General features: G+C 43.7%; 3 protein-coding genes across 10 annotated transcripts in view; 1 reads left to right on the forward strand and 2 right to left on the reverse strand.

The window, feature by feature from the left end:
• The window catches only part of LOC142562150 (uncharacterized), a 60,265-nt gene extending 58,701 nt beyond the window's left edge, over positions 1-1,564 (reverse strand). For 2 of the 8 annotated variants that reach the window (XR_012823875.1, XR_012823872.1), the window contains exon 1: positions 1,288-1,564. The gene's annotated coding sequence lies outside the window, so the exon portion shown is untranslated. The remainder of the gene's footprint in view (positions 1-1,287) is intronic. The other 6 variants (XR_012823873.1, XR_012823870.1, XR_012823877.1 and 3 more) reach the window with 5 other exon arrangements.
• A 5,477-nt stretch (positions 1,565-7,041) lies between these two features.
• On the reverse strand, positions 7,042-11,982 carry Rpn8 (regulatory particle non-ATPase 8). Its single transcript, XM_075673505.1, has 7 exons — positions 11,688-11,982; positions 10,983-11,075; positions 10,516-10,613; positions 8,256-8,336; positions 8,090-8,181; positions 7,907-8,018; positions 7,042-7,788 (listed from the first exon to the last, which is right to left on the reverse strand). Exons 1-7 carry the CDS (start codon positions 11,860-11,862, stop codon positions 7,498-7,500), a joined length of 942 nt encoding a protein of 313 aa, XP_075529620.1. The 5' UTR covers positions 11,863-11,982; the 3' UTR covers positions 7,042-7,497.
• Positions 11,983-12,141: 159 nt separating this feature from the next.
• Cpsf160 (cleavage and polyadenylation specificity factor subunit 1) overlaps positions 12,142-14,708 on the forward strand; it is a 105,284-nt gene continuing 102,717 nt past the window's right edge. The window contains exon 1 of the mRNA XM_075673504.1: positions 12,142-12,312. Coding sequence (XP_075529619.1) covers positions 12,298-12,312 — 15 coding nt within the window. The 5' untranslated portion in view covers positions 12,142-12,297. The remainder of the gene's footprint in view (positions 12,313-14,708) is intronic.

Genomic DNA, 14,708 nt, shown 5'->3' on the forward strand with positions numbered 1-14,708 from the left:
AAATGAAAATCAATGATGACAGCGGTCATTGTCAGCTTAAAGAACTGTGTGGACAGACAGACATGGGAAACCAGCACTCACGTGGTGTCGGAGCAAAGCTGGAACTTATGGCTCAGCCAAATAACTTATAAGGGCTGTGGCGCACACGATAGCTGCGCGCAGGTATGATATACTATAAATCATCAAGCAGCATCTGCCACGTGGTGTTAGCGCATGCTGCCTGCACTAATAGATCTCCCACCAAGCTCCTACATCTATACGAATACACAGCTACAAAATGCATGCCGAGATGCAGGATCCATCCAGTAAAGGGAACAAATTCGCCAGTCGCTTAATATGACATTGACCGACACCTACAGAAGTCGCTTAATCATTTAAATAATTAGGTGAGAATGACTTGGTTCGACAGGCAAGGTTCTGACTGGTGTTGTCGCTTTTTGTGACTGTTGTCGCGGATCGCTTTTTAAGTCGCGACGATAGATTGGATTTTTTACAAGCACTGCTCCAGGAGGGCACATGCAACCGGAGGCCTCAGGAGAGGACCTGAGGTTATAATAAAGCAGGCGGCGCAGGATCCCCAGGGCACCCAAGGGGTAGTGGGGAGATCAAAGCTGGAAGCAGGATGGCCCGTAGGATTGGAGTGGCGGAGGCCTAAGCGTGCTGGACTTAAAATAAATATTATTACGTCCAGCCGCCAACTTGTGACGCCAAGACTTCTGCAATTAACAGCAGTCAGAAGTTTGCCGTCAGCAGCGGAAGCGGACGAAGACACAGAAACGTGAAAAAGAGACCCCACGCTACAAGTTAGTAGTATTTTAATATTGAAATTATGGCAACTGAATAACGCGCAACTGAGCCCTCTCGAAGCGTTCGACGCATGGAAAAATTCGCGAGGACGGTAAGATACCAGTGTGACAGGGGCACAAACAAGGAACGAAAACGCACACACAGGGCAAACTGTGAAGATGCTATATATTTTGCTATATATGTAATATATGCTATATCTATCAAGTGACTAGTGCCATGCTATAATCTTCAAAGGTCGCAATGCTTTCGCAATGAAATTGTTGACAGTGCGCGCTGTGTGTGTATCTTGTGTTCCGGCTCACTGCTCATCGCGATCACGCCCGATCCTGATCGAATTTCGCGGTCGTGATTGCCTTCCTTGGACAAAATGAGCGAGAGACCCAATAACAGTCGAGAATTTCGATCCGGATCGGTGCCGATCGCGATGAGAAGTATACGTGTGACACTGGTAGTGACAGGGCAACGCCATATCATACTCGCCTTCACGGGAGACCACTGACCAAACGACAACAATCGTTCGCGCCAGTGCACTGCGCCAGCAACACCCAAGGAGACGCACGAGGAAAACTTGTACGCGACGCTCAGATCGCCAGCCGACACATCGCAAAATGCCGGCACGCCAGGGCACGCCTAGGGACAGAACGACCAAAGAAACTGCTCCTCCGTGGTACCTAGGCAAAGGGAGAAATTTCAAGCGCGAAAGCCCCCAGATTTTCTCTCTCGCACCCGCTGAAACGACTGGCCAATCCCGTGAACTGGCGTTTCCTCTAATGACCGTCTCGTATAGGAATGCCGGTATATTGGGACTTCGGATTGGCATCGTTCTCGTAGAGACAGGACACCTTGAAGACGCGCTTGGCAAATATCGTTCCGTCTGTCACAATGATTCACTTTCTACTAAAACAGCACGTGAAAAGCTGTTTTAGCTTTATTATTATGCGAAAACATGTTTTGTTTAACTATGAGAACTTGTTATTGTGTGTACGACTACATGTTACGTAAAAAGTATCAGCGTGCCGCTAAAGTTGGAAGACAGACTACAAGGTTCGCGCTCGCTTTGAAACAGTTGGCCGTCTGTTCTTGCTTTTCTTCGCTTGGTCATGCATTGTGGGTGAGTAAAGATGTAATATGTGTGAATGGAAGCCTTTTATGAAGATTTTACTTTGAGAGCGCGTTATTTGCGTAGCCATAGCCACGTTTTAGACGAAGCCTTTTACAACACCAGCCAGCACGAGCCTCGCAGACACATATACCGTCATTCCCATGACGGCACGGTGCCCCCTTAAGAAATTCCCATAGACGGTGGCGCCAGATTACCCTCTAGGTGTTATAGTGAGAAACTCTATGGGTTTACTGACGCAGCAGCCTGCTCAGACTCTAGATTGCCAACACGCTTGTTATAGTCAGTCATATTGGCCTCGAGCTCCACCACTGGAAAAGTTGGCGCTACCGTCGGCGTGACGTGTTAGGAGGGATCACGTGGACATAGCGGCCGCGTCGGCTGCTTCGGGCGCGCCGAAGCGAGCTGAAAACGAGTTTAAATTCCCTCGTACGCTGCGGTCCTTATTTATTGGCGAAATTTTCCCGCTTTGAGTGTCTCCTTTACAACGCTTCAAAGCACTACAATAGGTAGTGGCTGCCTTTGAATGCACGCAACATGGTAGGCTACTGCTCGGTTCCGCAGGGCCGGACGCACGTAACGGAGGCCGGTGTCAGTCACACGTAGCCGCAGGACAAGAAGCTTGGCTCGCGAAACATAAAACCGGCAAACAGTCATCGGCTACAACTCGGGTATGCAGGAAGCACAGACGCGAGGAAGATTTCTGCTACGTCGCCCGGTCTGCGATGTTCTGAAAACGCGCACTGAGACACTCGCGCGAGTCCGCTGCCCGACTAATGTCATGACGGTTTGGTCTATGAACTTGTCGATGCTATAGATACTCGCAAGTTCAGTGGAGTGGAAAGGCAGCGGCAAGAAGCACATTTTAAAAAAGCATGGCATATGGTCATGTTTGTGTTATCAATTAATGCACTGGATTACTAAACAGGAGCAGCGGGAAATTGTACGCTGAGACCGATAAACATACAGTGCGACGCAACTCGAGAAATAGTATCGAAAGGTCAAAGAATTTAGAAGAAAAAAAAAAGATTGAATCGTCGTGACGGGACATCACAGTCCCCGTAGGCGTCGAAGTCTCTACAATGAAATTATTTTTGAACAGCTCTGATAGCGCCCACGCAACAATGGTTGCTTGTATACTGTCAAATGCTCATATTCTGCGGCCTAAAGCTCATGGCACGGTGCGAAAAACGCGCGCGCGGAGAAAGCGAAACAATGCGCGAACAAGCATGCAGACGCGCAGTCGGTCGCTGCGAATCTGCGCGATCGCTGCATTGAGGCTTCGTTCTATTACGCTCCATTTAGTTATACAAACACTATAAGAACATATTTCACATAGTTTGCTCTCAGCGTTTACCTACCTTTCACGCAAGAAGCCGGTTCGGGAGACTCCATCGCGGCGACCGCGCGCAGTGGCGTTCACTGTACGTATTCGGTAAGGAGATAGCGTCTGTAAACGATTGTGTGCTTTCAGTTTGCCCAAGATTTTATTTAGACAGTAAGAAACTTCTCTCGTTTCGAAAGTACTTATAGAAATGTCCGGGAGAGCTCGCGCGTGGTGTTTTCAGTGAGCGCTGACAGCAAAACCTATGAGGAGCGCGCCGCATGATCCCTCATACTACGCCAGCGAGGCGCTTCCGATAGATGGCGACTCCGTAACTCCTCGCCGCCAATAGCTATACACAATAAAAGTAAAAAAAGGAAAACAGAAGCAGAAAACACTTCAAATATGGTCTTATTATTGCCATCAGACAAAAAACCTACAACTTATTATATTAAGCCAGGAGCACAGCTGTGGTTTATTTCTTACAGAGTGTTCAATTTTAAAGAGGCGTGTCACATCTTACGACTGTGGATCTATAGTAGCGCTGTACAACAGCAATTATGAATTTAGCGCTTTGATTAAAATTAAACATTTTAATTGATACAACTATTATGGGGTGTCTGTACACAGTTTTTTGTATGTGCAGTCATTAAAACCTGCACATGAGCTACGCTGCAAGGAGGTTGTTTCTTTTATGGCTCAAATGCTTCGAAAATTGTAGAAAGCCCATACCCAGCATTTGCAACATTGGTCATGTCAGAAAGCATGTTTCATTACCTGTATGCTGTTGAACCACATAAAACTTAATTCTGCCACCAATATGTGTACCATGTGTTTCATGTAATTACATAAAATCAAACTTAAAAAATAGTGGTACACCTTTGACAAATTCTGTTGTTAGTAGTCGCATTGAATTATTCGGACAATTTATTGCAATGTGATAAGTAAGCCAATAAGTTGTTTAATTATATAAAAATATTAATTATTAGTTTTAAGGCCCAAGTAGTATTTTAGAGCATGCTCAGAAGCACCTAATGGATTCATTTCCATGATGCTATCTCTAACATGTTTTTTTTTTTTCAGGGCTCTAAAGAAAGCCCACGATGAGGAAAATGACATAACAGCACTCTTGTACGTCTGAGTGGTAGCACCCTCAATTAAGTTATGAAAGAACGAAGCCCACATGCATATAAAATAAAAAAACTGATCAGCCACAGCATCTGATGTTAATCGGCACATTCGCTGTGAAGCTCGACATCTGCCAACCAACACAAAAGCAAACAGACCCGTCGGCTTTCTTTTTGTGACGGGCATGTAAGCTTAAGTTGTTTAGAAACGACAATCGAGAGCAGTGCCATCCAGACACGGAAGAGTGCAGTTACGCAATTTTTTTTTTAATACTTCACAAATGTTATTCAGAGCCCGAAAACAAGAACCACATAAAAGATTATGCCATGGAAACAAGATTGTGGGGTTGTTTCCGAGCACGCTTTAAAGCGAAATAAGACATATGCTTTAGTACACATCATTAGAATTTTGCATAATTAAACTTTGCCAACTGGCAAACTAATTGCACTTTAAAAAATAGTCTTTTTTATTTATTTATACATACTGCAGCCTCAACGAGGCTATTGCAGGAGTGGGATTAACAACAAATAAACGTTTATAGAAAAGCTTGCGTGAATTGTTTCAGTGGAAGCGAGTGGATGTTGCCCGGTAATGAATTCCAGACTTGAAATGTTGATGGAAAAAGCTGTATTTAAAGGAATCAGTGCAGGAAAAAAAAAAAAAAAAGAAAGGTTGAGATATTTAGGGCGTGGTGACTCCTCGTAGATGAGGCTTTAGAAAAAGTCAAATAGTTATCTAGAGAGCAGAATTGGTTAACGTGTGAAGGGCTTTTAGGTATTCAAGTTTGCGACACTCTGCAAGAGCGAGACAGAGTAGGGGAAGAGAATTAGACAGTGAAAAGTCCTTGTCATATCTCCTACAAACAAAACACACTACCTTCTTTTGCACAGATTCTAGTTTTTCGACGGCACAGTGTTCATATGGATTTCATACAATGCAGCCATATTTGAGGATGGGGTGAATTAGGGTTTTATATGTTAGATGTTTAGTTTCTGGAGAGCAAGACGCAGTGTACAGTGCAAGTAACCTAGTCTTTTAAGGGCCTTGTTACAGGTAACATCGATGTGTATCAACCATGAGAAATTGTGTTAGTAGGATACCTAAATATTTGAATTCGAACACTCTATTTAAGTACTATCATTAAAGGCATAGGCAAAGAAGGAATGGCATGAGCGTTGTGTAAAAGACATGGAGGCAGTTTTGGAAAAGTTGATATTCATTTGCCATGCTTTGGACTAGTTAGAGAAGTCAGCGAAAGAATTGTTAAAGACAACATGATCAGTAGGAGATTTAATTGTATGATATAAAATGCAACTGTCTGCAAAAAGCATAGTTTAATTAAGGTGTGTAGGAGATCATTAATATAAAACAGGAATAAAAGGGGACCCAGTGTTGAGCCTTGGGAAACTCCTGATGAAACAGGCATCAAGGGCAAGTTAGTAGAGTTGAAACGTACATATTGTGAGTGCTGGGAAAGAAAGTCCAGTATCCAGTCAACCAAAGATGCATTGCGAACAGCTTGTGCACAAGTTTAGGGTGTGAGAGTGTCGAAGGCCTTTGCAGTCTATAAAAATAGCATTAATCTGGTCACCTATGTCTAAGGAGCTGCTAATGTTGTGAACAAATTCTGTCTGTTGTGTTATAGTGCTGAGGCCATGTTTAAAGCCATGCTGGAAAGTGCATACAATTTTGTTAGTTCCAAGAAATTCCATAATATGTTTAAAGATGATGTGTTCAAGTAATTTACATGAATGTGCCATTAAAGAGATGGGCCTATAGTTAAATAACAATTGAATGCTACCAGACTTAAATAAGGGGAGAATTGAAGCAAGTTTCCATGAAGGAGGGAGGGTGGCGTTTGAGAGAGATTTTCTAAAGATAACTGTTAGATATCTGCTGCACCAAAGAGAGTATGAAATGAGAAAAACTGTTGGGATACCGTCAGGACCACATGACTTCTTGGTGTCTAAGTTTAGGATTAAGTACACCCTTAGGAGACAGCAATATATTGTCAACTGGAGGGTATGGTTCAGAATCAAAAACAGAGATTACAGAGTTATCAGTCATAAAGCCAGAGTGGAAGTAGGTGTATAAAGAAGCTATTGTCTGCATATCAGAAACTGCAACATTGTTAATTAGTCATAATTAACAATTTTAACACTAATTTAACACTACAAATTATACCATTGGCCTCATTAATTTAAGGTGTACCACTCTATTTTAACATTTCTATTCTATTTACATGAAACACAAGGTATAGTTTTATAGGCAAAGCCCATTGCTATAGTAGTTACCATTACAAGTGGATAGTACTGAAATCTGCAGTACTCATCATGGATGCTTGGACAGCACTGAATGCGTAATGGCATAAAGAGGTTGCAAAAGATTTTCCTAGAAACAAGCTTGACCCTTAAAGTTGCTTAAACTAAATTTCTATCACTTCCCTATGTTCCTCTGCACAAATGCTTATTCCAAGTTAATACAACTAATGCTTGCAAGATAAGCAAATAGTTAAACCAATGTGTGACGTGTTTGGTAGTATCAAGCTACAATTGATTTACAGAGACACACGCATGCACACACACACGGATAAGGCAAGCTAATATCTTTATAAACATATAATTAAGCAATAAATAATGCAAACAAAAAACAAGCTACTTGCTGAGGAAACAAGGAATTGTCGTTTAATTAGTTACCATTCCTACAAGTACAAAAAAAATGCTATAACAAAAGTTCAATTTTCATTACACACAATGCCCAAAGTGAAGTACAATTTAATATTTTCTTGCAAGAAGCGACTGCTCCCAACTTGCTCTCAACTGCAAATTTTTCTTCGACGTTTTCAATGTAGTGGGATGACGGGCGTGCCTAGCAGCAGGCACCAGAGCTGGGAGCCTAGAAGAGCTAGAGTAAGCAAGAAGCACGCAATCAGGCGTCATGCTGGGTGCTTAATTTCATTTTTACTAGTGCGCAACTCTTATGAGCAGGAAGCCACTTGGCTCTATCATCCTGTAGACCAAGGCCCATTTCGGTGAGACTTGGTCGCCACGTGGATGTGCCAGGAGGCAGCCAATCCAAGTAGGAGTATGAGGAGGCCAGCTGCTCAAAAACGGGTGGCTCACGCCTTGACTTCTTTCTTTTTCTCCTCAGGTTTCTTCTCCTTCGGCTCTTCTTTTTTCGTTGACTCCTTTTTCTCAGCATCACGATTGGTGATCTTGTTATTGATAAGGTTATGTAGGGCCACCACTGAGCGCACCAAGGATGCCAAGTACACAACTAACATCTGGTCATTTGTCTTGATATATAGAGACTTCACAAAGTCTTGGAGACCCACGTCAGGGAGCAAGTTGAATATGTCCTGTAGCTGGTAGATGATGGTGTGGTTGACTGGCAGTGTACCCACTACCACCTGCATTCAGAGCAATAGTCATTAAACACTCCCACTTTTCTACATTCCATAACAAAAAAAATACTACTACTACAGAGCAATGGTTATCCAACAGTCACTTAATGCCCATGTTACTCACCTGCTCCAGATATTCTCTTATGTGGTGCACCTGGCCTTGAAGTCCTTTCAAGCCCATCAGTTGGTTGGTTATCCTCTGTGAGAGAGTGCCCAAGGTAGTGTCTTTGATGTCACTGCACACGAACACACCAGTGATGTACTGAACACATGAGATGCAATGTTTAATATGCAGTCTTGAGCTCACCGAAGTAAATGTTCAACCCCAACCTCCTCAGCTTCCTCTGCTCCAATTTCACTGGGTACATGCTCAAATGTCTTGGTGGTCGGAGTGCCATCCTGGAAACAAACCGATGCTTCTGTAGCTCATAACAACGGGCGACAAGGTCAATTTCCCACAAACGATTACTCACATCGTGAACTTCCTCAACAGCTATGTATGCTTCCGTAGGTAGACCGATAGAGAGCAGCTGAGCATCAATGATGACAAGCACCTAAAAAGACAAAACTATACATGAGTCCTGAAGCACACCAAAATTGTCACTCAGGTCGCATGCCTATGTAACTAGGAATTTCATAGGCCCAGGTGTCAATGTGGTTTAAGGGTGACAGAATAACGATGGCATATATATATATATATATATATATATATATATATATATATATATATATATATATATATATATATATATATATACATACATACATACATATATATATATAAAGACCTCCATTTTTATTCTAACAATTTTAAAAGCTGTTATTGGGCCTAGTACTGTTTTGGTTTCACTCAAACATCACAAGACTGCATTTTTGGGGTTCATGCCATTCAATAAACACTGGGCATCATTGCTTGCATGGTTTATGTGTACTTATAACCATAAACCGATGGCACAAGTTCATGTTTCTAATCACGAAACACGTATATATTGGTAGTTATTGATTTTTCAAAATGAAACAGGCACGCAATGGCGTACCAAGGGCACTAGTGAACTGTGTGGACGAAAACATGCTATTTTGCTGCAAGATTTGCATAAGAAAATAAAGTATAAGCGCAATCCTTCTTGAAGTTTATTATAATAAAAATGCAGGTCACTGAATAAGAAAGTGTTGAAGCTAATACCCATTCATTCTAATAGTTACAAGAAAAAAAAAAAAAAAGGGGAAAGCACAACATGGTTCTATATGGCAGATTCAAGAAATGCTGTGTACATAGTTTGCATGTGATGTCACATCTGTTGTCTCCTGACCGTCTGCCATTGCTGGATATCCTGCCTGTATAGCTGCGTCTTTGCCATTTGCTTTGATGTGTACGTGCTGCACATTTATGGTCCTAAGAGCTGTATGATGGCAAGTCTAAAGTCACGAATTTCTCCCTTCGTACATGTATAGACTCGTGGGGCTAATGTGGGCTGCCTGCGAAGAAAAGGTTGAAATGTGCGATGGCATGGACCTGTACAAACTCCCGTTGGTGCAGATGCAACTTCAGGCCCCCAGGTGCTGCCAGCCATAAGGCACATGCACGATTATAATTACCTGGTGCTCTCTACAAACTACATCACTTTGCAAGAAAGGAAGGGCTACAAATCACCTGGCAAAATGCCTGTCGTCATGCTTTATCATCAACCTCAGCGAGATTAAGTAATGAAAGCACGTGCCTTCGCGTGCGGCAGTGAAAACTTTCTTTCCTCATAGACAGCCTGCTTCTCACACAGGTTCAACTGTGCATGCACGGCGTTGTGCGTGAAGCACAAGCTTTAAATCAGGTGCTTGCTCCTGTCCTTGAGTTTGGAAGTGCTTCCAGCCTGTGTGAAACAAATATTTTGTTTCATGAAGAAGCTCTAAACCTTTTAAACATGCAGCGATCCTTCCGTGCTTTTCATGTGTTTGGGCATAACTACAGCGGCTGGATGTGATCCAGTAGGTCTGAATTAGCTTTGGCTTAACATCTGAATGTGTTCAGACGAGCAGCAAGCTGGTTTAATGACAAACAAGGCGCTCACTTGCGCTGTTTGTCGCCTCACTTTTTTCGTCTCTGTCTCGTGTTGGCCTTATCCACGAATCTATTTCTTAAAAAAGGAAAAATGTGACACATGCTCTGGAAATGATTCTGATTTATCTAGGCTAGACTTAAGCACCGACTTTTTTTTTGTGCACCTGTGCTATTAGGGTATAGCGCTGTCCTGCTATCACTTTTGGTAAACAGTGCACACCTATATAAGCCTGATTCAGTGTAGTTTGGCTTCTTAGCATTGTTAGTTCTCGTGCAGCAACTGAAAATTGCATATATCGGCATAATCAGACACAATAAAGAACCTTGAATCAACAACAACACAGCAGTGGGAGTAGCCATGTACCTGGCAATGGTACACTCGCTTGCAGAATAGACTCTTAAGTGACACATGTGCAAACTAAGTATAGTGGGCTCAGCAGTACCGTGGTGGTTTCTTCTGTTAATGGTACTGCAAGGTTTGGACTGGTTGTAGGAGTTTCACTAAATTGATTGGGCTTGAAGGAGGACTGCAATAAGTATGATATACAAATATATGCCTTAAAGGGGCCCTGCAACACCTTCAGATAACACCTTTTAAAGAAACTGGCACAGTTTCTAAAGTTCAAACAGCCTACCAATATGTGGATCCTTATCCTATATATGAAATAGAAGGTACTTACAGAAGTGCTGCAGTACCTTCGCACCAGCTCGTTGATAGGGATATCGCTGGGGTGCAAATTTGGGCCAGTGTGGTACCAGCCAACAATGCGCTCCCGGGCTACAAAAAAAAAAAGATAGAAGGCACGTGATGGATAACAGGCACTCACAACACATGCCTTTTAATGGTTGTATGTAGGTCACAAATGGTAACTACATGGCCATTATGAGGCCCTTACTGTTAAAATTAAATTATGGGGTTCTACATACCAAAACCATGATCTGAATACGAGGCACGCTGTAGAGGCGGGCTTCGAATGAATTTTGAACAGTTCGGGTACTTCAACGAGCACCGACCAAAGTACACGAGCGTTATAGCATTTTAATTTAGCCACCATCGAAATGCGGCCGCAGCGGCCGGAACCGAACCTGCGACCTCAGCAGCGCAACGCCATAGCCACTTGGCTACCGCGGCGAGTGAGAGCCTTACCGTTCACCTTCTTGAACATAGAATACATGTTTTCGAGGTAGTCATGATCCAGAAACCAGACAGTCTTGTCTTTGTCATCTTCGTCGAATGGAACTGTAAAACAGAAAGCAGCAGCAGCGTGAATGTGCTATATTGACTTCTTTTCGTCCACCAAACACGAATCAACTACAACACGCAGCTCGTAAAGTATACGTCATGACATGTGCAGAAATGTCAGATGACACCTGGTCGCGTAATTTGAAGTATGTAAGTCGTCAAGCAAACAGATCTTGTTTTCACTGCTGACTGGACAAGGAAGAAACAGCGCAGGCAACTTTATACCAACAGCTAGCACGATCTTCACACAAACACAAACACGCACAAACACACACACACAAAAAGGGCAGCACAGGCACTCGGTGTGGGAATGCACGTGTGTGAAAATGTATTTGGGCTGGTTGACACCATACATCTCAAAGGCGCTGCTGTACGGAAAGGCAATAACATTGCCGTTCACATACATTGCTCCTCTTTCCAGTTCTCGTGATTTTGATGCCAGTATGTCGAAATGCACTTGGGATATTTACAAGAGATCGCACGTCGTGACAAAGCAATTTTAGCATGCAAATGATGTTACTGCAGGCAACGAAACAGGTTGTGTAGCGTTTCTAGCTAAAATTAACAGCACAATACACTACAATGAGCCCAAGTCAACGAATTCCTCACCAGCAAAGCTGTTAGAAACGTCCAAAACACCCTTTTCTTTCCAGGAGCCGAGTAAGATGCCGACGACTCTTTCTTGGTGGCCGATCTTTCCCATGCGATTAAAATGATCCACAACGCTGAGGAGAACCAGCGGATGCACCACAACCTTTGAAACTGCAAGATCTGTGCCAGTCATGATTTCTAGCGTCAATTTCTGTTAAAAACAATCGCTGACAAGGCGCAAATTTTCAGCCGGAGCAGCGAGGCACTTTCGACGCCACCTACATTCGTTCAAGCACCAGGACTGACTTCACAAAAAACGATTGGGGCTAAGCAAAAGTTATGTAAAAGCAACAATTCATACAAATTAGAACTATTTATTCGTAGAAATGAACTTTTATGAATAAAAATAAACGTAAAATATATTTTAAATTAATTTATTACTGTGCGTTATTTAACAGCGCAAGTCATATCTGGGAAATAGAAAAGCAGTAGCAGTGTGCGGTCCTCGTGTGCTGCCTGCGGCCCGATATGCTGCTCGCTGCCGCTACGGCCAGCCTAGTGTGTACTGCGTATTTTGTGTAACTCTCTTAACTTTTGTTTGGCGCTTCTCATTCGTTCAAATTACATCATGGAAGCTTTAAAGGTAAGCAAATTGACCTACTTGCTTTGGAGCAGAAAGGCACAACCGTGCCGCCTCGTTTTCGTATCGTTGGGCGCTACCTTTACATTTATACATAGTCACTAGAGTCCTCTGATGGTCGCTTTTCCCGGTCATCAGTGTCGAAATTTTGTGCCTCTCCATTGTTAATTATGGTTGCATGAGTGATCGCTAATCTGTCATGCTTTTCAAACGTTCTCATCTTGTCATTGCTTGTCTGCGTAGGGTTGTGAAGCTCATTGTGTCATTTCGTTTGCGTGTAGGTCCTAGATTATAGTGAGGGGGGCCCCTTCGGTCCCTCACTGTAGTCGCAGCAGCAGCAGCCGACACATACATACATACATGGATGGGTGGATGATGTATTGATAGATGATGGATGGATAAAGCTAGAGGAGCCGCTGCTAAGGCTGAACGTGGATGAACCCGTTAAATCGGGTGGCGACTCACGTCACCTAGCCGTGACCGAATCTGACGGCCGCGCGAAAGCATTGCGCTCGTGACAGCAAGGTCCACGGTTCGGCACATGTGTTCGATGTACTTTTTTTGTTCTTCCTTTGAAATTGTGCTGCATTATTAAAATGTATTAAAATTTCGTCTCTGCACCTTTTAGGTGGAAAGCGTCGTAATTCCGTTTTCAAACGCGTTGGTCTCGACGACGGGCGTGCTGGCCGACTACCCTGGCATTGGCATTGCTGAATGCTGATGAGGGAAATTAGCGCAACAAAAAACGTCGCAGTTTCGCCCGAAAGCCGACGCATCGATTGCGATAGCAAATTAGTGGGCAGCTGTACGAAGTAAGGATAGTGGTTTTATCGGCCTTATAAATTTGTAAACATAGGCATACTAACTAAATTAACAAGCATGGTGTCACGCGCGCACAAGCAAATATGAACACATCCCACTATATGACCGTGGAAACTCGGTGTGAAAACGCTGGAGTGAGGAAGCGCCGCAGCAGCAGCGAATTCGTGATGCCTCTCGCATCCACGCAAACAAAGCCGCGAAAGCGCAGCGCACGGGCGGGCTTTGTCCCCGTCGCAGATGGCTTTCAAGATGCAGCGGACCGGGCGGACGCGCGAAGACCCGGGCCGCTTCCGGTAAAATGCAGCACCCCAGCCCACCCTACCCTCCCGCATGAGCCTTGCGCACGACGGAAGACGGCGCGCTTCTTCCCCGCTTTCCTTGCTTGCGTGCGCGAGATTGAGCTTCGATCGCCGGCTCACCCTGGCACGCTTTCGCTCGCACATAACGCTTACGGCGCGCGGCGACGAGTTTATCGCCCCTGGACTTTATGCGGAACCTCACGACGACGGCGATGGCAGAAATGCGCCTGGGGTGTCCATATAATTGCTACCACAATAAAACAACGAACATTGGAAAGGAAGACGAAGACAAAGTGTTTGGTCTTCGTCTTCCCTTCCAGTGTTAAACGAGAAGAGGGTTAACCGAGGGGCCCGATTTTTATTAGTCACATCATAAGAAGCCAACAAACACTGACACCGAGGACAACATAGGCAGCATAGGGGAAATTACTTGTGCTTAATAAATGAAATAAATAAACGATAAAATAATGGAAATGAAAGTGGACGAAAAAACTTGCCACAGGTGGGGAACGATCCCACAACCTTCGCATATTGTGTGCGACGCTCTACCAATTGGGCCACCGCAACACTGTTGTCCCATCCACTTTCTTGGGTATTTATGTTTCCTAGCGGAACCCTGGGAGTGTTAGCCAGCGCCACCACTCGCAGACCTTGGCGGCAGACGTGGAACATCCTTTCTGCTGCAGGCGTCACGAGAACGTGATCTTTTTGGGGTGAAGGCAACTGGTCAATAAACCCACACATGCTACCTGAAGGCATCTATGTTGCTGGATAAACATAAATACCCAAGAAAGTGGATGGGAAAACAGCATCGCGGTAGCTCAATTGGTAGAGCATCGTGCGCGAAATGCGAAGTTTGTGGGATTGTTTCCCACCTGCGGCAAGTTGTTTCTTCATCCACTTTAATTTTCATTAATTTGTTGTTTCTTTATTTCATTTATTAAGCACAAGTAATTTCCCCTATGCTGTCCTTGGTGTCAGTGTTTATTGGCTTCTTAAGATATGACTTCCAATGTTAGTTTTTTGTTCCTCTAATTTCTTTTATTAGCAATGCAAGACCAAGTAGCCCAACAAGTAATCCTTCTGGCACTAACAAATTAGTGAGAGCTCCGGAGAAAGGTGCTCCGTGAAGAGGCAAACATTATGTTACTTGCCACTGACTAGCACTACTCTGCACACATAATATGCCATGGAAAAGAAAGGGGGGCTCACTTTAGCAACTGCACTATATGAGGCCCATTCACCGTAGTGAGTGCCTAATTATTAAATATTAAATGT

The sequence above is a fragment of the Dermacentor variabilis genome, chromosome 1 (genome assembly GCF_050947875.1).
Source record: "Dermacentor variabilis isolate Ectoservices chromosome 1, ASM5094787v1, whole genome shotgun sequence".
In the NCBI taxonomy this organism is placed as follows: Eukaryota; Metazoa; Arthropoda; class Arachnida; order Ixodida; family Ixodidae; genus Dermacentor; species Dermacentor variabilis.